The 25,656-nt window shown below is 40.9% G+C and overlaps 1 protein-coding gene across 1 annotated transcript in view; it reads right to left on the bottom strand.

The window, feature by feature from the left end:
• The window catches only part of DNAH11 (dynein axonemal heavy chain 11), a 207,696-nt gene that overhangs the window by 2,618 nt on the left and 179,422 nt on the right, over positions 1 to 25,656 (bottom strand). The window contains exons 43-47 of the mRNA XM_006154490.1: positions 23,483 to 23,631; positions 8,608 to 8,758; positions 5,675 to 5,806; positions 1,395 to 1,568; positions 568 to 633 (exon numbers count right to left, since the gene is read on the bottom strand). Of these exons, the coding sequence (XP_006154552.1) occupies positions 568 to 633; positions 1,395 to 1,568; positions 5,675 to 5,806; positions 8,608 to 8,758; positions 23,483 to 23,631 (672 nt within the window). The remainder of the gene's footprint in view (positions 1 to 567; positions 634 to 1,394; positions 1,569 to 5,674; positions 5,807 to 8,607; positions 8,759 to 23,482; positions 23,632 to 25,656) is intronic.

Raw genomic sequence — 25,656 nt, 5'->3', positions numbered from 1 at the left:
GCCTAAAAAAACAACCCCCTCCGCCAAAAAAAAAAAAAAAAAATCACCAGTGACTAGGAGAGAGAGTCTCACAGCTCTTGGAAGGAACCAGCTGCACCAGTACCTTGAATTAGAACTTCTAGCCTCCAGAACTGGGAGTCAGTACAGTTCTGCGGTTTAAGCCACCCATACTTTGTTATGGCAATGCCAGGAAACAAATGCATCAGGCTTTCTGTTATCTGATGCTACCTACCTCCTTCCTGATACAGTGGAAATCGCTTAAACAACAACACAGGAATAACAGGCTCGGACATGAATTAGAATGACATAATTTTGAGAAAGAAATAGAATGAAGAAGAAAACAGACAGAACAAGAAGATGGTCAGAGAATAACTTGACCTAGCAGAAATGAATTGGAGAAGGACAATCTGAGGAAAGAAACAAAGATGAAAGAAAAGAAAGATTTGTTCAGATTTGTCAGCTGCCATGTGAACCAGAAACACATGAGATGAGAAGATTAAACATACTTGTTTTATGGCTGAGGGTAAAAGGAAAAAACTACATAGGGAAAGTGTCTCAGAAATTTACAATAAGGTCCGAAATAAGAATCACTGCACAGAAATATGCTTCCAGTTTCCACGAAACTTGTAGTTTCTAGGAAAAATATAAAAGAACCTGTTACCATGGAGTTAAGTTAAAATAATAATAAAGAGGTTGCAGAAATATAACACTCAGCTCATTAAGCATTCCTACAGTGGAGATTTTCCTCTCCGAGGGAAGTATATGTTGAGCATTATCGACATGATAATTTATCCATCCAGCAAGAAAGAAAGGAGCCATAGGGCACATGAGCTCACAGGAGACATACAGACAGTGAGAGGGAAAGTGAGAAATCACCCCTGGGAGGAAGGCCATGATGCAATCCCTTCTCCTTCATTCTCTTCCTGAGATATTGGGCATGCACCCACACACATGCCCAGTGTGAGTTTCAAGCTGTGGGATCCAGGACTCGAACCATGGTCGACTATGTGGGAGTCCAACACTTCATCCACCATATCACCTACTGGCCCCAAGGAAAACTGCTTTATAAAAAAGGGCTTGGGAACAGCAGATGGCAGAATGGCTACGCCACTGGACTCCCATATAGTCAAAAGCAATTTGTGTCCTGGACCTGGTGGCTTAACACTCACACCAGGAGCATGTGTGTGCATGCCCAAAATCCTGAGAGGAGAGTGGAGGAGAAGGGATTGTGGCATGGCCCTCCCTTTGGGGGGGGGGGTGATTTGTCACTTTTTGTCTCTCTGGTGAGCACACACACCCTATAGGAAAACTCTCTCTCTTAAAAATGAATAAATGAATGAATGAAGGGCTCAAGTAAGCAAATTGTAGCTTGAACATTGTTGTTTCATACCTACCTGAAGAGGTACATCAGGCTCCATAGTAAACTGGGGAATTTTTTCAGCCCAAGGCAAGAATTTCTTAGTCTTATGGTCCAAGTAATAGTCAAAGATTGTCCCCTGGAATGGAAACTTCACCGCCTTCATCTCTTTATGCCACCACCGGCTGAAATCAGCTTGATAATCAAAAAGCTAAGGAAAAACACAAGAAATACTTTTACGGTAGATTTAAAGGTAACCTTGAAAACATACAGAGCCCTTCCATATCCCATTTAACACACAGTGTTTGCAGCGTACGAAGTCATAATTATGAATGAAAACCTGGTATAAAACTGAGTCACTGACACAAGATAAATAAGTAATTAAAAATAAATGATAAGGAGTGATACTCATGGCGACTGGTTTGGATCCTTGGGCCAGTCAGACTGAAACATGCCAGGTAGGCAGGTGTAGCCAATGTGACAAGCTGGAGGACTGGAGGAAAGGAACTGTGTGCACGCATGCCCCCTCCGTAATTAGAAAAATAACGAGTGATACTAGTATAGAGGTAAAAAACTATACCTGCCATATAGCCCTCAAGTACAAATACTGTGAAATAACTATTAACTTAAAAAGTAAGGTAAGTTAGGTGAGCTTTGGATTACCTCTTGCTTATTTGATCTAACAAGGAGCTACTATGTGAATTACTATACTAGTATTTCAAAAACTGGTAGCATTATTTGATTGAAATATTGCCCTTTATTAAGAGTTTACAGCCTCCTTGGCCATTTCAGTATTAAAATACTCTTTTCCTGGGACCAGCAGTTAGCGTAATGGCTATGTCACTGGACTCCCACATAGTCAACTGCAGTTCGAGTCCTGGACCCGGTGGCTTAAACTCACGCTGGGCGCGTGTGCATGCGTGCCCAAGATCCCGAGAGGAGAATGGAGGAGAAGGGATTGTGGCGTGACCATCCCCCCTAGGGGGTGATTTCTCGCTTTCTGTCTCTCTGTCTCTCCATCTCTCTCTTTCTGTCTGGTGAGTACACGTGCCCTATAGTGAAAACCTCTCCAGAAAAAAAAAAAAGTTATTACACTATCATCAATTTAGGACAAATCATTTCATCATCTGAGAATTCCCAGTCTCCTAAGATAATTTCATGAAAGCATTCATGAAAATCTTAGAAATACCGTACTATATTGTTTTAAATAAAACAGGGTATATGCTTATAACAATCACAGAAATTGGAAAGTATAAACAATATAAGACACCAACAAAAGAGAAAAAAGTCAACATGTATCTTTAAGATTGAAATCTCTCATGACAAGTTCTAAAACCGACCCTAGTAAGAAAAGCTCCCCAAAAAAAAAAAAAAAAAAAAGAACAGACATAGAGCAGGGAAAAGATCATTCCAGGAATAGTCCAGCATGTGCAAAGATCCCCGTGGTATGAAAGAATTTAGTGTGTTTGAGAAACTGGCAGTGTGGCTGCGGTTTATGAGCGGGGTGGTGGTGGTGGGGAGCTGCAGGCCAGGAGGCAGAAGCAGCAAGAGGGAGACATTGAGAGGCCTTACAAATCGTATTAAAATGTTAAATTTTATCATAAAGGCAATAAGAATCCCGTAAAGTGTTTTAAACTCTGGAGGATATCCTATGAGTCCATTTACAGTTTAAAAAGTGGCTCTGACTGCTGAGTGGCTAATAAAGTATGGGGGCAAGTGTAGAAGCAGAGACCAGTGAGGAGGCTACTCCAGAAGCCAAGTGGGAAATGATGGCAGTTTGTCCGAGTTCGGAAAGAGAACGCTCTTAAGCAGACTTGAGGCCTCTACCGGAGGCTGTTTATAATAGCCTGAGTTAAGAACACAGTCCTGAGGCAGTCTGCTACAGTTTGGGCTTGGCTCAGATGTAGGCTAACTTTGTACGTTTAAGCGGGTCAACTTATCCATCTAAGCTTCTGTCTATTATTTGTAAAAGAAGAATTGTACCTATCCACACAGGGTTTTTAATTGTTTTGAAGATAAAATGAGAGCCTTGGGAAAACCTTTAAGGGCAATCTCTCCATATAGTAAGCACTTGATTTGATGACTTTACAAACAGCAGTGTTAAGAACATTTCTCATGTCTACTTCATTTATTTTCTCAACCTCACAGCCTTGCTTCTGAGTGCTTCATGGTCACAGCCCTTTTGAAAATTTGAAGAAGATGACGATGTTACTGACCATTAATGGGGGAAGAATGTGTGGGACAGGAAGGTGACTTGTGATGCCCAGCTACCAGCGTAAGTAACTGGGTGAAAGGTGCCAGGTGTGGAAATTGGAAATATTTTAAGAGGATCAGCCAGGAGAGAGGTGAGGAGTTATAATCAAAGGCGCAAAGATTACAACATCTTACCTGATTTTTACAGTCCTAGAAAAGAAGGAATCTTGTGGAAAACAAAGGAAAACCTTGGCAAGGGAAGAGGATATATTCTGTTTGCAAGTTGTATTTTATGACCAAGAAACCCACATGTGTACATGGTGCCTTTGACAAAGCCACATGAAATCACCCGACACCAATACTTGATCCTCACAGAGTAGTGTGAGAGAGTCTGTTATTCTTCAGAAAGCACTTGGGAATTACAGAAGAGAATCTGGCTTCTGAGAGGGGTTGAAATAAGATCTAGGAGGCCAAGTGAATGCCAAATTTATTTATAGATTTGAGTTATGGTAACCTAGTGACAAGAAACGGAACTGGCCCACAGGTTTTATCAACCGTTTATTTTAGGATCTACATGGGTAAACCAACAGCCATATGGGTCACTCTTGGCTGTGATGTCTTCTGGTGTAAATTCCCTGTTCATACTTGGAGAAATGGGGGAAGCCTGGAAAACACATGGCATCTATTTTTAATGTAAAGACTAAGGGGTACTCGAAAACACTGTGACTGTGAGAAGTTCCGGGGCACCGCGGAGGGTGTAGCTATTGGACAGAGGCAAGCGAAGGCGGGAATCCTGATGAGGCTGCCGCCCATCCGCAGGACTCTGAGCAAGTAGTCCCCAGTGAGCTTGACTTTATCCACGAACAAAGGTATCTCGAAGAATTATTGTAAATGTTCCATGAGGAAAATCTGCAAGTGAGCTTTTAGAGGACCTCTCATAGAGGTGCCTGCAGATTACACCTGCACTTTGCACTTTGCTCTTTGGTAAGTCTCACCAGTTTGTGTGCCTACTTGTGCAAGTTCTCATCTCCAGCGTCCTTCCATAGGAAATCAGAAGCCACAAGAGGGCCATGGAAGCAATATTATGCAGGCATGAGAGCTTTGCTTCAAGCTGAAAGACCAATGAAAACAAACTGTCCAGAGGTAGAATGTGGTCTGCAAATGGCGACCCAGGCAACGGCATGTGAGACTATTAGAGTTGGACAGACTGGAGACAAGGAGACCAATCTGAAGGTTATCACAGGCCATGGACTAAACCCGCACCCCCACCCCCCAAATTCATGTGTGGAAGCCCTAACTCACAACATGCTGGAATTTGGAAATGGGGCCTTTGAAAGATAATTATGTTTAGATGAGGTCAGGATGGGAGCCCTCATGATGGGATGAGTGCCTTTGTAAGAAGAGATGCCAGGCAGACTGCTGTCTTTTTCTCTCTGCCATGTGGGGACACAGAGAGAAGTAACCATCTGCATGCTAGGAAAAGAATCATCCCAGAACTCAACCGTGCTGACGCCCAAATCACAGACTCCCAGTGTACACAACTGTGAGAGAGAAATTTCGGTCATTTAAGCTACCCAGTTTATGGCAGCCCAATCTAAGACACTGTGATAGCCCGGTGTAATCAAAAAACAATCCATCCCTGAATTAAGGCTATGAGGACAGAGAACAGGGGGCAGGCTTGAGGGCTCTTCTGTGAGTGGAACTGAAAAGGTCTGTGATGATGGGATGTGGCAAAAAGCAAGCGTGCTGTTTCCCAGCTTTTTAACTGGAGCAACAAAGAGGAATGCATTGCTGAGGAGCAAAGAACAAAGACGAATACATCTGGGTATGGGGCAGAGGGAAAGGTCTGTTTCAGGCAGAGGAGTGTCACTTGCTCACAGAATAGCATGTTGCAGGCCAGGCTCCTGAGATGGCGGGAAACAAAGAACCTGGAGCTCATAGAGTTCTGGGCTCGAGGAGGAAGATTTGGCACTGTCTGCAGAAGTTCCGACCATCAGCCCCGGTAGGACTGCACATGCTTAGGAGACAAGAGGGCAAGGGGTACAGCTCTATGGTAACAGCAGAAAGATATGGATCACATTTTATAATCCCCCACCACTGCAAAGAAATCATCTGCAGACATACCTGGTCTTGTAGCAGGGTGCCTCCAAAGGCCCAGATACAAGCAAAGACAAAATAGACTTCATAGATTTCTTTTGGGCTGTCAGATGGTACATTTTCAGGAGTCAACAAACACTCCAAAAGAACACAGAGAGTCTAAATAGAAAGAAACAGCCATTCGTTTAGGGCAGCATGTTTTAAATAGTGAGATAAATTAAACGGGATTTTTATACCTCTTCTTTACCCTTTAGAGGTTATATAACTTTCCTCAACTCTGGATTTGCTGCCCTGGAGAGAGACTGGGTTGTTGGGAAAGTCATGATGCTTTTTTTTCTTTCTTTTTTTTTTTTGGCATCGAAAGCATAGAGAAATATGTCAGGACTTCCCTGACAACCTAATAAAAATTACTACCTCGGGTGTCTGAGTCAACAGGGGGAAACTTTTGTCATTTTTAATCAAAAAAATCAAGGAAATAACAAACTACTTTAAAAACTACTATTTTAAATGAACCAGGTACAATCACTGTACAACCCAGAAAGATGTACACAAAAAGATAAAAATATAATGAATACATGAGGAGTCTTCAAAATGTTTGTGGAAAATGCATATAATTAAAAAACTGTATAGGGATTTCATATTTTTGGCAGCAAAATAAACTCATAATTTAATTCCATGGTTCCATAAAGTTTTTAAATCCCCTGTCTATATTTGCTTTTTAAAAATAGGAAATTAGATTATAAATAATGTTGCATAACTCGGTTTCTCACTTAAAAACCCACTGAAGGCATCTTTCCTTAGCCGTAAGTGCTGCTCTACAATGTCGTCAGAACGAGGCTTAAGGTTCCAGTGGGCGGGCAGGCATTTAGTTAACTATTCCCCTCTTGTTGGACACTTACATAACCCTCTTTCCGTTAGGGCTTTGGCAGCCGTTTTTCCCACCTGTTGTCATAAATTTAGGAAGTTGGACTTGCAGCCTTAGCTTGTGGCATTTTTTCAATACCAAATTAAATTTAACCTTGGAAGAGATGCTGTTCAGGAACTTGCTCTGCAGACACTCCAGGTGGAACAGCAATGTGCTCTTTCAGCCCTAAACAAACCCAATGTTCAGGGTGATCATGTTGGCCATGGTGGAACGTGGCTGCTGCAAAGGCCTTTACCATGTGAAATCATAACTGGTAATCAACATGCTTTGTGCTAGTTCTCTAAAGAATTAAGGTTGTCATCACTGGGGCCGAACTTATGGCCTAGTAGTTAAGGGAGCTAGATCCCATATGGCCAACTGCAGTTCAAATCCCAGCCACAGAGGCTTGAAAACATAGTAGGCCCCTGTGTGTGCAGAGATTCAGGCCCCTAAATCCTAACAGGATGGAGAAATGGAGAAGAGATTGAAGTGTTACCATACCCTACTTGGGGAGGGAGTACATCCCCCTGTCTGTCTCTGGTGAGCACACGTACCCTCTAATAATTAAAATAAAAAAGTTATTAATTAGCATTGTCATAAACTCTAAAACTTCAAGATGGGTTCCCCCAGCTTTTGGAGGTGGCAGTAGGCATTTATCAACATAGAATACAAGTTATAACAAACCTACTCAGTGTCATGTGTGTGTTTCTTTCTAGCTTTACCAAACTTAAAAATGTTTCATATATGGGAAAAAAATCCATTAATTTCTCGATAGCCATTTTAGGCTATTCTTTTTAATACCTATTTTTGTCTCAAATTTCTGTACTTAGAAGTAACCGAAGAAAAAGAAACTACTCTATAAAACAACAGTTTAAAAGGAACTAAGGATTAAATGTTATTTCTGAATACTATGAAATGAGGAATTGAGACCAAAAGTCATATTAATGCCTACTGACCTATTTTCACACTACTCTTGAATGAAAAAGTTCACACCACAGAGAATCAGGCAAATACACAAGTCAACTTGAGAAAGAACACGATCCTGCTTTTTATAAGTATTGCACCAGAGGAAGTCTAATTAGGCTAACTACATAATTAATTCATTATGAATAAATTCAGACCTGCTTTCAGAAATAAATTATACCTCAGATAATTACTGTTGAAGACTATCGTTTACTTAATTGGTGTGTGAATTATCCAAAAACCTGAACTTTCTCTTCTTATTATGCCTGTAACTATTTCTAATTTAGCTTCAAACAAATTTGGTAACACAGTAACTTAATAGTAACAAAGTACTTAGAAACCAATTTTGCTCCTATGGGGGGAAAAGAAAATGTAAACCTGTTGTGAAGTCTTATGCTTGTAAGGGCTGGGGATAGCTTTTCTTCATACTGAGATTAAGATCACAACCTTCCTTTCTGTGTACTGTGAACGATTTTCATTTGCTTCCATGACAACACATCATATATACCCTTCACTCTTTTCAATTGTCTTACAATGAAGATCAGAAAAAAAAATATCCCTGGAATATTATGAACTCTTCATCCAGGCTGACATGCCTTCTGGAATATTTTGGGAGAGGGAATCTTGGGGGTGAGAAAATTCAGACACTTTGCCTTACTCACTGGCAAGACACAGATTTATTTTATTCTAAAAACTTACCAAGTATTTACTCTAGATAAGTTGCTTTAGAGCTAAGGTTAATAGCTAAGACTACGGCCACTCTGTTCTAATTCTGTGCAAATGTACTTGGAAGGAAAAGCACCTACTGTGTGCTATAAACTATGTCAATCTCTGAGGACATAAGACATGAATAAAATGGCTTCTGGCCTCTGGTTTAATCTTGTGAAAGAAACAGACCACAAACCCAAATGACAACAGAGTGTTACAGAGTCCGGTAAGGCTAGCGAAAAATTCCGTCAAACACAGGTCCTGGTGCAGGACAGTTAGAGTCACCTAGCATTTTTGGAAAACGTAAAGCCTTCCTGAGCAAGCACCAGCCTCTCTGAGATCTTGATCAACACTAGCATGTGTAAAGGGAGAATGGAGAACATACCTGCACCAGGCTACTCTCTGGAATTGAAGTGATAGTCTTAAAGCTTGTTCTCAGCTTATCCAAACATGCAGGGACGTATTTATCGAAAAGGATAGTTAAATTAGCCTTTTCTGATTGATGTTGCCTTCTGTCTATCCAACTGGCCACATACCTGGAAAGCAACACAGAGAAGCTTTTTATCAAACAGGGCTTGAAAAGCAGAATTCCCAAAGCTTTCCCTTCTTCAACACAGCTTGCTGCAACACTTGAGGGACCTGTTCAGTGACTTCATTCTATTTCTCAAGCAGCAAAATTTTAAAATAACCTTTTGAAAAACTTGTTTAGGGGACCAGCAGGTGGCATGCTGGTTAAGGCACTGGACTCTCACATGGCTGACCACGATTCAAGTCCTGGACTTGGCAGCTTGCTTTCTCATTTCCCTCACTCCCTCTCATGTGTGCATGTGCCCCATAGCAATTTTTTTTAAATGATGAAAAAAATAAAATAAAAAACTTACCTTTAATTGCCATTTTTACTTCAATGAAAAAAAATTACTGGGACCAGCAGATGGCGTAACGGTTATGACACTGGACTCCCATGTAGTCGACTGCAGTTCAAGTCCCGGACCTGGTGGCTTAAACTCACGCCGGGTGCATGTGCGTGCGTGCCCAAGATCCCAGGAGGAGAATGGAGGAGAAGGGATTGTGGCGTGGCCATCCCCCCCTGGGGGTGATTTCTCGCTTTCTGTCTCTCTGTCTCTCTCTTGTCTTTCTGGTGAGTGCACATGCCCTATAGCAAAAACCTCTCCAAAAACAAAACAAAACAAAAAAGAATTTTTTTTTTTGAGAGATTTTCGCTATAGGGCGCATGCGCTCGCCAGACAGAGAGAGAGAGAGACAGAGCAACAGAAAGCGAGAAATCACCCCCCAGGGGAGATGGCCACGCCACAATCCCTTCTCCTCCATTCTCCTCTCGGGATCTTGGGCATGCATGTACATGTGCCCGGCGTGAGTTTTAAGCCACCGGGTCTGGGACGCGGACTGTTGTCGACTACGTGGGAGTCCAGCGACATAGCCATTACGCTAACTGCTGGTTCCCAGAAAAGAAATTCCTGATAGCACTCAGAAGCCAGACATAACAGAGTATAAGGAGGCCATTACTGAGCATTTAGAAGGAGGTATATTACATCATTTCCTAAAGGACTGAACCTATTTCCATAGAATAGGCCTTATTTATGACAACAGCTTGGATTTATCTTGATTAATCTTGCCATCATTTAATAATGAGAAATCAGTTACCAATAAAAAGGTGCAAATCCATAGGAGCTATGGCAAAGCTCCTCCTTTTCTACTGGACTGAATGTAACGCTACCCTGAGAGCTGGCAATGTGTTTTCAATAAGCGACTCTAAAATGGTATCATATGCTCGGGTACATGTGTCCATTCATCTAAAGCTTACAAAATGTTATCAATTTTGATACATGGGCTACCTTTAACATATTAATAAGATAATGGTTAGTAATAAAACAAAGCGTGACTTAATAGCACCCATAGTGGCCCCTGGGGTGAAACTGCTCTCCGCTCAGCAAGCTCTTGTTAAGTAGGAAGCAGTGGTAATAAACACAGCCAGCAGCCAGCCGCGAAGCAGTGTGACCATGGACCCATGTCAGCTATACTTTAAGCAAATCAGACATCACATTTTGTGTATCAGAAGAAATGACGGTAAGGTGGTTATTTTACAAAAAGTTCACTTTGCTTTTCACAAGGCTTTCCAGTAGGATTTTTTCCTTTTTTCCTTTAAGATGTTTTTGCCTTAGGGTGTATGTGCTCACCAGAGAGAGAGAAAGAAAGAGGGACAGAGAAAGTGAGAGGGAGAGTGAGAAGTCATCTCCCAGAAAAATGGCCACATAGCAACCCCTTCTCCTCCTGGGTTCTTGGACGTGCACGCACATGCACCTGGAGTGGGTTTAAAGTCACTGGGCCTGGGACTCAAACCGTGATCAGCCCATGTGGGAGTCCAGCAACATAACCGCTACACCATCTGCTCACCCCCATCTATAGTAGGATTTTATTACACTATGGTTAAATGTATAAAGTATCATCCATTCAAATTTCTCTGGGTCCAACAGGAATGGTTTGCAGTAGAAGTCCAGTTGCATGACAGTAGCTTGACAGCACATCCCTGAGTGGTAGTGAGCGTGGGCACCAGGACAACAGAAATCCTAGGCAGATGACTGGGAAGAAAGGTGTGAAGGCCATGTCTACGCTGCAGTTCCTGATTTTACTGTGCATCAGCTTCAGAAGTGCAATGTGTGTCCAGAGCTAATGGGGGAAGAGGGAATGGGGGGCAGTAGTACTTCTCAGAGAGAAACAGATTGGATCTGTACCCCAGTACCACCATTTTTTAAACTGTGTGTAACCTTGGGCAAGTTACTTAACTTCTCTATGGCTTAATTTTCTCATCTATAAATAGAAATAACACTACAGACTTTATGTTTGTTGTGAGGATTAAACACGTTAGCATGTATAAAGTGCTTAATATGACTAATTCTCAGTCAATGTTACTCATCAGCTCAGAGTTGATGGCATCAGGAGACCTGAGTTGAGACCTTGTCTCTGTCTCTCTGTGCATCTCCTGAAGGCAGTAGTGTACTGAAGACTACAGGAGTTGGATTTATCTTGGATAATCTTGATGGACTTAATGAATTCCATGTCCCGCCTCCTTACAAACTCTTCCAGGTCTCTGTGGGAGTAGAAGGCCACTGCGACGATACCTAGGAACAGTAGCCTCAAAAATAGCCCCAGGGGACTGGCAAGTGGCATGGTGGTTGGGGGCGCTGGACTCCCACATGGCCGACCATGGTTCAAGTCTCGGACCTGGTGGCTTGCTTTCTCACTTCCTCTCTCTCTCTCTCTCTGATCAAACTGGAAAATAACAATGATAATAATAATAAATAAAGTTAAATAAAATAATTCTTAAAAAAAAAAAAACAGCACCAGAAGGGAGAACTGGGCTTTGCACTTGGCGGACAGGTCAAGCTGCTTTGTTGAGCCACACCAGCAGTAGTCAAAGTCGCAGAGAAAATTTACCAGGCCTACTACTGGGTTGTCAGAAAAGTCATGATGCATTTTTGCATAGAAAAACAGAAAAACACATCACGATTTTTCTGACAACCCAATATGACAAACGATGCTATCACACAAATTACCTCAACAAATGTGAAATGTTTCAGAAGGAAAGAAAACTCAACCAAACCGGGAAACATGTCAAAGGCTAATTCTGCCTTAAAAAGAGCCAGTGAACGAATTCTACTCAGGGCCAATCATTCCACATATTATAATGCTATAGTTTGACTGTATCCCTTCAAAATTCATGTGTTTAAATTTAGTTGTGATGAGATTAGAGGTAGAAATTTAATTGGACTGTGATATGGAAAAGTGGGGCTTTTGGAAGGAGACTAGGATTAAGGTCATCAGGGTGGGGCCCTCATCTTCTGGTAAGTTCCTAAGAAGAGGGAATGAGACCTGAACCCACAGACACACAGACACAGGCACGCCTACTCTCTTGTCTCGCCATGTGATCCTCCAGTAAGAAGACCCTCACCAGAGGTGGCTGCTGGAGGTGAGACCTGAAAACCATGAACGGATTAAACCTCTTTTCTCGTAATACCAAGGCTTAAGTATTTTCTGTGATTAGCAACGGGATGAACTGAACACATAGGGAATACAATGTCTATATTGGTAAACATGGACTGTTTAAAATTTCATATAGAAATTCTTGCTAAACTTGGAGGCCAGCAGGTGGCATGGGGGTTAAAGATGCTGGACTCCCAAATAGCTGACCATGGTTTGAGTCTCAGACCTGGCAGCTTGCTTTCTCACTTACTTTCTCGCTCTCTCTTTTTCTCTCTCTGCTCTCTGTCTCTCTCTGGTCAAATTAAAAATATATAAATAAATTAAATTAAATAAATAATTAAAAAAGAAATTATCTCTAAACTTGCATAGCTTAGAATAAAAAGACATTAAAACTTAGAAGGAGAAAAATTATCTTCAGCAAAGGCAAAAACTGAAGAGAGAGATGTGTATTTGCTTGTGATTTTTTCTACCTCACTTCATGGAACACTTACCTTTTTTTCAATTTTTTTTTTTTTTTTTTAACCACAGGGCATGGTTACCAGAGAGAGACAAAGAAAGAGGGAAACTGAGAAATCACTCCCTGGGGGAAGGCCACGCCATAATGCCTTCTCCTCCATTCTCCTCTTGGGATTGTAGCACACATGCACACGCACCTGTAATATTTTTCAGGCTGCTAGATCTGGGATGTAAACTTTGGAGTCAGCCATGTGGGATCCAGTGCCTTAACCACCATACTATTTGATAGCTCCCTTACGATTTTTAAAAGATGCTATCAATTTGAACATGGTCAAATGGGACATACCACTATCACATGACATACACCTGCAAGTGATATGCTAAGATGCCGTCATCATCCCTTGCCTCCAAAGACACCACCCACAGTGATACCCCTGCCTCAGAAAATTGCTACATTGTGATGCTTTCACGCATCATCCTCATGCCAGTGCTAGGCCACTAACAGAACTGTTGGCTTCCCAAAATCCGGAAATGAGTCCCATACTATCAGTCATGTTGTTCTGCCTTCCTCTGGAAGTGGTCCAGGTTTATCATATGAAGTCTAAAACTCCGTGATTTAGGAACTACCTAAAAGCCAAAGTTTGCAGGCCTCTGAAAACTTTTTCATTTATTACACAATAGTCTGGAGTTATAATAGATCCTATCACATGAAATGGCAGGAACTCATCAGACCAAAATTCTGCCTCTCATGAACAGCTTCTAGTTCTTTCTCGCTCCTGGTGGCCTGGAAAAATGGCAGAAGTTAGTGGGACATGCTGATCAGCAGTGTATGCTAATTACTTTTTCTTTTCTTTTTTACTAGGCAAAGAACTTTATAACCTTTGTTTCAAATTTTATTCCCAGGCTTCTTCAGCTTAATTAGCTGCAAAGAATGAACTGCACATAAGCACAAACTGAGAAGAGCTGCAGTGTCCAAGGGGCTTGGGCTTAAAAATATTGGAGATCTAGATATTATCAGATCCATAAACAAAACCATTTTTAAAAGCAAACATAATATAAAATAGCAACTCCCAGTAAATTTATCATGGAACTTGATCCCTTTCAGAAGTTGACTCAATTGGGTTTGCCTCATTCTTGGAAGCCTCATCAACATTCTACATGAGATCTGGAACTTCCTCCTCCTCCACTCCAGTAGTAGCAAGTGGTGTTTTTCTGTTCAGACTGTTGGGCAGAGCTTTAGTCCGAGTCCTTAGACTAGTCGAACTGTCTGTACCAAGCTGGTTTAAGATGCTGGGGAGCGTTTCTGTCAGCTGCTTTATCTAAGCATGGCCTGTCATGGTAAAAGTATTCGCTGCCAGAGATGCATTAACTATAGGGTTCTTAACGTGGATCACTGGGCCAACAGATGGCATGGTGGTTAAGGCATTAGACTTTCACATGGCTGACCACAGTTCCAATCCTGGACCTGGCAGCTTACTTTCTCTCTTCCTCTCTCTTTTTCTCTGTCACTCACGCCCTATAGCAAATTTAAAAAAATAGTAACAATAAATAAAATTAAAATAATTCTTAAAAATAAAAAAGTAGATCACTGTTCCCTGGTTTATAACCATATTCACCTCTTCAATACCAGAGATATTGTTTACCCCTTAACTTTTTTTTTCAGAATTATTTAATTTAACTATTTATTTATTTATTTATTTATTTATTTATTTATTTATTTAAATTTGACCAGAGAGGGACAGAGTGAGAGAAAGAGAAAGAGAGAGAGAGTAAGGAGTCAGATCTGGGACTTGAACCATGGTTGACCATGCGGGAGTCCAGTGCCCTTATCCCACGCCACCTGCCTGCTCCTAACTTCTATAAAGAGAACTAACTTTTTTTTTTTTTGGAGAGATTTTCACTATAGGGCATGTGCGCTCTCCAGACAGAGAGAGACATAGAGACAGAAAGAGAGAAATCACCCCCCAGGGGGGATGGTCACGCTGCAATCCCTTCTCCTCCATTCTCCTCTCGGGATCTTGGGCACGCACACACACGCGCCCAGCATGAGTTTTAAGTCACCGGGTCTGGGACACGAACCGCGGTCAACTACGTGGGAGTCCAACGACATAGCTATTATGCTAACTGCTGGTTCCCAGGAACTAACTTTTTTGTTCATCATCTACTGCAGCTGTTTTATGAACCGCCACCTTCTTTCTGAGAGCAGTTCTCATCCATCAATACACACTTGCGCCTGTAGTTTGGCGAGTTCCTCCTGGTTCATGACAGTTTCTTTCATCTTGTCAGAGAGGAAAAGGCGACTAGGGTTTGCACTCAGGTCACAGGAAGAGCAGCTGAGAGCAGGCACACACATGTGAAGGTGAGATGGCAGTTAGCATGACAATTATTTCCACAGCTGTATGTTTATAAATATATATGTATCTAAAGATGCAAGAATGGGGTTGCAAAGGTGGATGACCACAAGCTTGTTCAATGCAGGTGAGAGGATTTAATAATATAAAGCCAACTTTTTTTTTAGGGAAGTGGGGGGTTTGCTATAGGGCATGTGCACTCAATAGAAAGAGACAGAGAGAGAGAAAGTGAGAAAGCACCTCCCAGGAGAGATAGTTACACCCCAATCCTTCTCCATTCTCCTCTCAGAATTTAGGACATGCACACATGCACATACACACACCTAGAGTATTCTCCAAGCCTTTGGGTCCAGGACTCAAACCGTACAGTTGGCCAGGTGGGATCGAGCTGCCTTAAGCACCGCACCACCTGGCTGGCTACTAAAAGAATTCTGTAAGCTGAAGAGGCAAAGAATGTGATGGAAAGCTGTGCCTCTGAAAGAGTTATCTACCAGTAACCTCTTTTGGAATCAGACCAAAATCCAGAATCCAAAAGCAACCTTTTCCTTTCATTACTTATAAATACTACAGAGTTTGGTGGGGCCCATTTTCAGCATTATGATCACTTTCAAATCATTTAAATTTAAATAAGTAACTACAAATAAACTTTCAAAATTTATTGCCTATATCTTTTTGTCTTTCTGTATGTTCTCAACACTTTTTACTAGAAAAGAAAATGGCCGTTAATCATAATTGCCAGCAACTTTCTCTGCTGCTTAGGATCTCAACCTTTGTGACTATCCAGATTCTTCCATACACTCAATTAGAATGCATTATTAACCTAGCATTTTGATTTCCTTAGCCACGCAAAATACTGATGTGATTTTAAGACTGCTACTTAATCTTACGTGGTCCATATCTATTGTATGGACATAAACTTATTCTTAAAAATAGCTCAGTGAATTTTAACAAAACTATAAGAAGCTTAAGTGATAATGGCACTATCTTTAGCCTTTAAATGACACCCCACAGGGATACTACAAGCAGCATTTCATAATCTCTTCTATCCACAAAATCTTAGTTCTTCATTATGAATTTAAAAAGAAGTCATCTAAAAGCTGGGTGCAGTGGTGTGTACTTGTAATCTCAGTGACTCAGGAGGATCACAACCTGGTGAGATTCGGACTTAAAAAGAAGAAAGAAAGAAAGACAAGAAAGAAAAATGAAAGGGCCAGCCACAGTGGGACGGCAGCAACACGCTGCCATGAAACCACATGGGAAGGTCACGGATGCACTTTCCTGTCTCCCTGTGCACAGGGGGCACACGTGTGATCCTGGCTAGCCGAAGCTGGGGCAGGAGTGCAGCGGGAAAGACCCCACTGGGGGCATCTCCCTCTCTTTCTCTGTCTTCCTCTCTCATGAAGTAAATAAATATTAAAAAAAGAACATACAGGGGGCAGCAAGTTGGGGTGCTGGACTCCTACAAGGCTGACCATAGTTTGAGTCCTAGACCTGAAGACTTGCTTTCTCATTTCCCTCCTTTCTCTCTTTCTGCCTCTCTGGGGAGCCCATGTGCCCTATAACAAATTTAAAAATAATAATATTAAATAATTATTTTTAAAAAAGAGAGTATATATCTGCACATATAGTTCATTCATATATAGCATATGTGTGTATACATATATATAATACGTTCTATGTAGTTTAATGTGTTTTGTTTATATTTTATATAAAATATTATAAAAAGTGCGCATGTGCACGCGCACACACACACACACACACACACACACACACACACATATATATTTCTTAGCTCCACTCACTCAAAGGGCCTGGAAGTAAAGAGCCCATGATCACCCCTACTCTGGATTCTAATACCAATCCTTACACTAAAAGTTCCTCCTCCTACTCCTTGGAGAAATGGCTGATTTAAGTCTTTGGTAAAGAAAGTAAGAGATGAGTCAGCAGGGGGTTAAAGGCACTGGATTCGCACATGGCCAAACGTGGTTTGAGTCCCAAGCCTGGCAGTTTGCCTTCTCACTTTCCCTTTCTCTCTCTCTCTCTGGTCAAATCAAAAAACAAAAAAAAAGTATTAATAATAAATTTAAATAAATAAATATTAAAAAAATAAGTCAGAAATCAACTAAAAGTATCATATTTAGCCAGAAAGCAAAGAGTTCAAAGACTTAGGGAGACAAGGAAAAATGAGTATGAAAAAAGAGTGCAGAAGAAACTGGCTTGAAGTAACTCTTGGTGACAAAATTTGGGACAATTTGAGCATTTGAAGAAAAACTGGCACTGAATTATAATTCATTGAAATAGAGAAAAATAGAAGAGACCATGAATAGAAAAAGTCACTCTGCAGGGGACAGAGGCAGAGAAGGAAGAGAGAGAAGAGTACGGCTATGAGAAGGAGAAACAGTTCTAACCAAAAATTGTCACCTGATAGACATAGAGAGAATGACTGAATCAGGAAATCACTACCCAACGCCCAGTGGGTCATTCTCTGAAACACCTGGGTTTTCCTCTTTGAAACTCTACATGTCATGAAAAAATAAGATGGAAGAAGTTCTAGGTTAAAGGAGACAATGGGGTCCAGTAAATGTAATACCTTTGTTTTGATGCTGAGTGTTTATAAAGGTAAAGAGGAAGTTACTAGGTAACTAGCAAAATTTGATAGTGATTGTTCATGAGATAATTTTGTATGTCAAGGATAAATTTCTTAGGTTAGTTTCATATAGCAAAATATCTTAGTTCTTAGGAGATAAATGCTGAAGTTCTAGAAGATAAAGAGTCTTTTTTAAAAATAATTTATTTAACTTTATTTATTTATTTAAATTTTACCAGAGAGGGACAAAGTATATGTGTGTGGGGGGAGGTGGAGCAAGAAAGCATGTTGCCAGGTCTGAGACTCGAACCAGGGTAGGCCACATGGGAGTCCAGTGCCCTAAACCACCACATCACCTGCCAGCCCCTCAAGGATAAAGCATCTTAATGTCTCCAACTTAGTTTCAGGTATTTCAGCAAAAATTAGTTTTAAAAATATGCCTTAGGACCAGAGGGGCCTGGCAGTTAAGGTGCTGAATTCCCACATGGCTGATGATAGTTTTAGTCCCAGACCCTTCGGCTTGAAAAATCACGCTAGGCATGTATGCGTATGTGCCCCAAATCCCGAGACGAGAGTGGCAAAGGGACTACAGTGTGACCACTCCCTGGGAGTAATTTCTGACTTTCCCTCTCTCTCTCTAGTGATTGCACATATCCTATAGCAAAAACCTAAATATATACCTATATCTATATCTATATCTATGTATCTATATCTATATCTATCTATCTATCTATCTATCTATCTATCTATCTATCTATCTATCTATGCTTCTATGCCTGTGAATGTGTGTGTGTGTGCACATACACATGTGCAATAGAGAGAAAGTCAATGCAGTAAATAAAATGATAAAATGTTAAAATTGGTGACAGTAAGATGGTCTGTGGTCCAATGTTGTACTACCTTTGACCTCTCTATAATTTTGAATATTTTGAAATAAAAAATTGTGGAAAATTTAGACATAAGATATTGGTTTGGAAAATTGGGTTAATAATTACATCAATCTCGGGACCAGCAGATGGCATAATAGTTACATCACTGGACTCCCACATAGTTGACCATGGTTGGAGTCCTGAACCTGGTGGTTTAAAACTCACAAAAGAGTGTGTGTATATGCCTAAGATTCCAAAAGGAGAATGGAGGAGAAAGGGCTGTGGTGTGCCCATTCCCCCAGGGGGTGATTTCTCACTTTCTGTCTCTCTGTCTCTCTGGTGAGTACATGTGCCCTACAGCAAAAATCTCCCTAGAAAAAAAAGTAAATAATTAAAAAAAATAATAATAATTACAGAAATCTCAGAACTGATAATTAAATGTCTTAATACATGCAAAGCTGTCACATTAATAATATGACATTAAAGTAAGGTAGTAAAGCATGCAATAATTATGGAGTGAAAAAATTATTTTGTAGCTCATTGAAAGTTTCTGACAATGGAAAATGAAAATATCAAAGTATTTTAATTTAACATCCAGTCATGGCACAGGTTGTAGTGTGCCACTGCATAATGCTGGAGCCACATGGCAGGCCCAGGTTTGGATCCTAGACCAGCCTAATCCCCTGGGCTTGGCGGTGTGCATCTATTATCCTGGTTAACTGGGAGCTGAGGCTGGAGGGCCGTGGCATGGAGAGGCCCTGTTGAAAATACCCTTCTCTCCTCATTGCATTGAAAACAAAAATGAAAACCCTTTCTTAAATAGGATTTTAGACCAAGCTTTTGTTAGCATAAATCTCCACATGACAATGACTGAGTTTAATTTCATAGGTCTCAGCAGCTGTGAGATACGCTATTGAAATCAGACTAGCCTGGTAAGGGTAAGGAGGTCCCTGAAGAAAAAGAATGCTGTCATTTGCACTGGTTGCCTATGTTCTCTGTAAGAGAGCCAAAGGATATTTGGCGAGACTCCTTGAGTTAGTCCCCAACCAATAGAAGCATCCCAGGGGATAGCAAGACTGCTAATGCTAGCTGGGGAAAGGAGTTGGTAGCACAAGAACTTTCCATTTAAGACTTAAAAATCATGGGACCAGCAGTTAGCGTAATGGCTATGTCACTGAACTCCCATATAGTCGACTGTGGTTCAAGTCCCGGACCCAGCGGCTTAAACTCACGACAGGTGCATGTGCGTGTGTGTCCAGGATCCCAAAAGGAGAATGGAGGAGAAGGGATTATGGCATGGCCATTCCCCCCAGGTGGTGATTTCTCACTTTCTGTCTCTCTGTCTCTCTCTGTCTTTCTGGTGAGTGCATGTACTCTATAGCAAAAAGCTCTCCAAAAAAAAAAAAAAAAAAAAAACTTAAAAATCATTCCTTTTTTCCCCCATCCAAAACCAATAAAGGTTTGCTAAAGACAAAAGCCTGAACACAGCTCTACTTTGTATACCATTAAGAAGTGAGTTTTTTGGGGGATTTTTTTGAGTAGAGGTTTTTGCCTTAGGGCATGTACACTCACCAGAGAGAGAGAGACAGAGAGACAGAAAGCGATAAATCACCCCCCAGGGGGGATGGCCACACCGCAATCTCTTCTCCTCCATTCTCCTCTTGGGATCTTGGGCACGCACATGTGCCTGGCATGAGTTTCAAGCCAACAGGTCTGGAATTTGGGCCATCACAGTCAGCCCTGTGGGAGTCCAATGACATAATCACAACACTGTCTGCTGGTCCCAAGAAATGAGACTTCTAGTGAGCAAATCAGTACAGAGATGAAGAGTGGCCTGGAGAAGTATATTAGTCAGGTTATGTGGTGAGAAATGAGATTCCCCCTTGACTTAAGGTCATAGGGAAGATCAATAAAGAGGTAGTTACAAAGGATTGGGTGGGGAATAGAAAGACTGAAAGGCAGAGTGCCATGTCATGGAGGTAATTCCAAGGACTGATGTTTGCACCAATGCCTACAGGAACCCAAGAATAAGCTACCAGACCTGGAAGGAAAGAATATTACAGAGATTCAAGAGGGGTTGTGACCTGCAGTTGAGGGACAAAGCCATCCTGATGTGACCCTGCAGGAGGGAGCCAGGAAAAGAAACAGCCTGACCTCACTCCTCTCTCCCTCTCACTTCCTGCCAGGCTCCTCACTGGCCAAATCAACCAAAGCCAGTAGGCAAGAAGCCCATAGGCGAGGTCCACAGAGGACAGCCTCCCCAGGGCACACAGCAGAGCGAGAAGGGCGGACAGAGAGAATACCTGGAGAGGTGGAAAGATTTCTTTATTTTTCTTTAAATGATTAATTTAATTATTATCCTTTTTTATTTAGCCAGTGAGAGACAGAGAGAAAGGGAAAATGAGAAAACAAGGAAGCCAGTTTGCAACTTGAACTGCCATCAGGCAGGTGGGAGTCCAGCACCTATATTACCACGTCATCTGCTGGCCTCAGAAAGAAGATTTCTGCCACAAGCAGTATGTGAAATAGAAGCATGAGGTCGCCTGCAGAGCCCAGATGGTCCTACAGTTCACAGTGGAAATGCCAGGTGAAAGTGACCACTGGCAGGAAGCATAGGATGTGTGAGCGTCTCCAAAGTATTCAAGTGGACACAATGAACTTGCTCTAAATCGAAAGTTTCTATGTGCACAATATTGGGTCATTGGGAAAGTCAAGACACATTTTTACATAGAAAAACTCAGAAAAACATATCATAACTTTCCTGGCGACCTAATACACACACACACACACACAAACATATGCTCACTAAATGACAGTAATGTATTTATATCTAAAGTGACCCATACAAGCTATTATGTATTAACTTAAATATTTATTGAGCTCATAATTTGTGCAAGGTATAGGGACAAGATATTATTTAGTGAAAAAAAAAAGACAAAAGCATTCAAATGCTAACAAATTATTTTTAAAATTAGCCTAATTAGCCTTAAATTGCTAATATCTGCTTAAACAAGTACATAAATATTCAGCTTTTTTTTGTATCAAAATTAAAAAAAAAAATCCACAGGACCAGCAGATGACATAATGGTTATGTTACTAGATTCCTGCGTAGTTGACTGAAGTTCAAGTCTTGGATCTGGCAGCTTAAAACTCACACCAGGCACGTGTGTGTGTGTGACCAAAATTCCAAGAAGAGAATAGAGGAGAAAGGACTGTGGTGTAGCCATCCCCTCTGGGGGGTGATTTCTTGCTTCTGTCTCTCTCTTTCTGGCAAGCACATGTGCCCTATAGCAAAATTCTCTCAAAAATAAATAAATAAAATTCACAACTAAAAATAACCTGCTTTTTAAAAATGGAAAAAGGGGGACAGCAGGTGGCATAGTGGTTAAGGCACTGGACTCCCACATGGCCAGCTATGCTTTCAGCCCTAGTTCCAGCAGCTTGAAACTCATGCTGAGCACGTGTGTGCATATCCAGAAATACTGGGAAGAGAATGGAGGAGAAGGGATTGCGGCAAGGCCATTATGCCTGGGGAGTGATTCCTCACTTTTCTTCTCACTGTCTCTCTGGAAAGCCCTATGGCAACATCTTTGGGGGGTGGGGGGAAAAAGGCAAAGGGAGAGCCATCAGGTGGCATGGTGGTTAAGGCACTGGACTCCCACATGACTATGGTTTGAATCCCAGACCTGGTGGCTGGCTGGCTTTCTTTCTTTCTCTCTCTCTCTCTCTCTTGTGAGCATGCATGACCTAAATAACTAACTAACTAAATAAAATTAAGTAAATAATTCTTTTTTAAAAAAGGTAAAAAACAAAAGACTTAAATGGGCCAGTAGGTTTGAGTCTTGGACCTGGTGGCTTGCTTTCTCACTTTCTCTTACTCTGTCTGTCTTTGGTCAAATATAAATAAATAAATAAATAAAGTTAAATTTTACAAAATTCTTAAAATAAAGAGACTTAAGTAGATATTTTTCCAAAGAAGACATATGAATGATCAATAAACATGCTCAACATCACTAATAATTAGCAAAATGCAAACCAAAACCACAATGAGATACAATTTCATAGCCATTAGAATGGTTATTATAAAACACATAGAAAATGGGGCCAGCAGGTGGTGTAGTGATTATGGTACTGGACCCCCACATAACCGACCATCGTTCAAGTCCTGGACCTGGAGTGTGCCCAAAATTCTGAGAAGAGAATGAAGGAGAAGGCATTGTGGCATGGCCATTATCCCTGCGGGTTGTTTTCTTACTTTCTGTCTCTCTGCAGAGTACACACTCCTTGTAGCAAAAATCTCCCTAAAAAAATAAATAAGTAGAAAATAACAAGTGTTTGTGAAGATATGGAGAAATTAGAGTCCTCATACACTGTTAGTGGGGATGTAAAATGGTGCAGCCGCTGTGGAGAAGAGCGTGGTGGTTCTTCTGAAAAATTAGCTACCATATGATCTGGTAATTCTACTACTGGATAGAAGTAAAGAACTTCAAAAGAACTGTAAGTAGGGTCTCAAAAAATATTTGTACACCTACGTTCACTGCAGTATTACAATAGCTAAAAAGCAGAAGCAGTTATTCAAGTGTCTATCCATAGATAAATACATAAAAAAACATGGTACATACACACAGTGGAATTTTATTCAGCTTTTGAAAGGAATGACACATGTTATAATGTGGATGAACTTTGAAGATGTTAGGCTAAGTGAAATAAGCCCATCACAAAAGGACAGATACTGTATGATTCCATTTACACGAGGTAGCTAGACCAGTCAAATTCATAGACAGAAAGGAGAATGATGGTTTCCAGGGGCTGGACAGGGGTGGAGGGGGAGGGAGAAATGGGGAGTTATTGTTCAATGAATAGAGCATTTCAGTTTGGAAAGATGAAAGTTTTAGGGATGGACAGTGGTGACTTTTCCAACAACCCAATATGTTATTCTAATAATAAAAAAAGAATTAAAACAAAAACAAACAGAAATTAGACAAAGAAAATACTCACGGATTCCAGCCCAAATCTTGTGGGTTCACATACAGAATACCAGCTCTGGATACAGTCGCTGGGGTTGCCGTTCTCAAGTGGCTTATCTCGAACAGGAGCCTCATGAAAGGAGTGAGGGCTACACGCTCATTGCTGGCGAGGGTCAGCACCTGGCCAAGGCAGTGCAGCAGGAAACAAAGGCAACTGTCACTGGGGGCAGAGACAATGCTGCTACCACATCAGAACATGAAAGGTGCTTTCCTCCCAGGAGCAGGGCCCAAGGCATTGTTGAGTTCCAAGTGCAGTCTCAGTACAGATCTAAGTTCATCCCTTAGGTTATCTGACTGACCCTTGAGGAACAAACTCACCTACATGGACTTGTGAATACCAATTTTTAAATCTCCATGGAAACCATCGCTAAGAAAATAGGATAAGCCGTCTAGAAGTTAATTACATGAAAAGGTCTGAAAATCACACAAATTTTCTTTAGAATTAAAAAATCTACAATAATCAACTGTTCTATATAAAGCCATGCAGGTATAAAGATTTCAGACCTGTACTTTATGACAGTGTCTTGGTTCTGAAAGCAGTAATTGCTGCCAATTTAAGGTAGCTACTAGTTCTATTGCGTAGTAAGGATAACATCTGATTTCTCTCTTCTGGCCCCAACCATGACCTTGCATGGCTTACACAGTCTCTCACAGATCTGTACCGTGACTTTCTGTGTTTTTAGCTGGAACTGCTAGACTTATGACAACGACAGTGCTGAGAAAAGATTGAAACTCAATCTGCAGCCATAGAAACTAGTTCATTTCAGGAGCTCGTTTTTTGCCAACTACCACATGGAAAAAAAACTTAGTCTTTTATACTCAAATATTCCTTATTTAATCTAAGATGAAATAAGATCTAATAATTTATGTCTAGCTCTTAGAAAATGGTAAGCTATTGTGAACTAAGTTCTTAGGTATGCATTTAACTTTCATTAAAGGTGGTTAAATTTATACAGATAAGGAAAATGTATTCCCTTAAATCCTTTAACAATGAAGTGAAAGGAAGTGCATATTTAATTGTAAATAATGTTTCTTACTCTATTTATTGTGGTACACTATTCCAGAACCTATTTCACGTGTTTATATGTACTCTTGTGTTTGTTAATCAGTCTCGCCCAAACTCCATCACACCCTCCCCATGCAGTTTCTATTCTCTCTGCATCTCTTTCTATGCTATTGAAATACTCTATTTCTCTCTGTTCTCTGCTTCTATGTTATTGAGCCCTTTAGCTTCTGTCAAAAATGCCAGCAGAATGAATCTTCAACATAATATTGAAGATAGTGTATATGTTTATATCCCAGATTTACTATACTCTGTATAAACTCTTCCAAAGATGTACTATGACTGTAAATCAGAAATTACAATAAAAAACTTTTCAAAATTTAAAAATAAAAAGAAATGAAGTGTATTATTGGGAAAGTGTCACTTATCAAAAGAGAGATTAAATATCAGGTTAGAGATAGCTCCATGGCTCCTGTGATCTAGCCATTTTGGGGGAAACGGAGAAATGAAGAGGTCCCACTGATAATTCAGCCTCCAGCATACAAAACTCGCGTGGAGAGGCAGAAGGGTACAGAACAGGCCTTCTGCAAGAGACAGCTCCATGGGTCCTGCGATCTAGCTATTATGGGGGAAACGGAGAAATGAAGAGGTCCCACTAATAATTCGGCCTCCAGCATACAAAACTCACATAGTAGGACGATCCCTTTCAGGCCTCCTGTCTCTGTATCTGTCTTTGTCTCTCTCTCTCTGTCTCCTCCCTCTTTAATTTTTAATTTTTGCTTTTTAGAATTTTTTTTTAAGGTGAGGCATCTTTCTGGGCCTATTGGCCCCTCCTAGCCCTTTATCTTGTTAATAATTCCCTCTCCCCCTCCCAACCCAGGAGAGGCAGAAGGGAACAGAACAGGCCTTCTGCAAGAGACAGCTCCATGGCTCCTGCAATCGCGGTTTTCTAATTTTATGGGTTTTATTGAAATTTTTTGAATATTAATTTTTTTCAGTATCATTTAAAAGTTTTTCTCTTCATTATTTTTTCTCTTTTTCTTTGTTTCTTGTTTTCTGTTGTTGCTATTGTTTCCCTCTCTGTGTTTCCTTTTCTACACACTCCTCAACCCTCAGATTGAAATTCCAAGTTTGGGAAGAAA

Source organism: Tupaia chinensis, unplaced genomic scaffold, assembly GCF_000334495.1.
Source record: "Tupaia chinensis unplaced genomic scaffold, TupChi_1.0 Scaffold000410_1, whole genome shotgun sequence".
NCBI classification, from domain to species: domain Eukaryota; kingdom Metazoa; phylum Chordata; class Mammalia; order Scandentia; family Tupaiidae; genus Tupaia; species Tupaia belangeri.
This window is presented reverse-complemented; position numbering and strand designations above follow the sequence as displayed.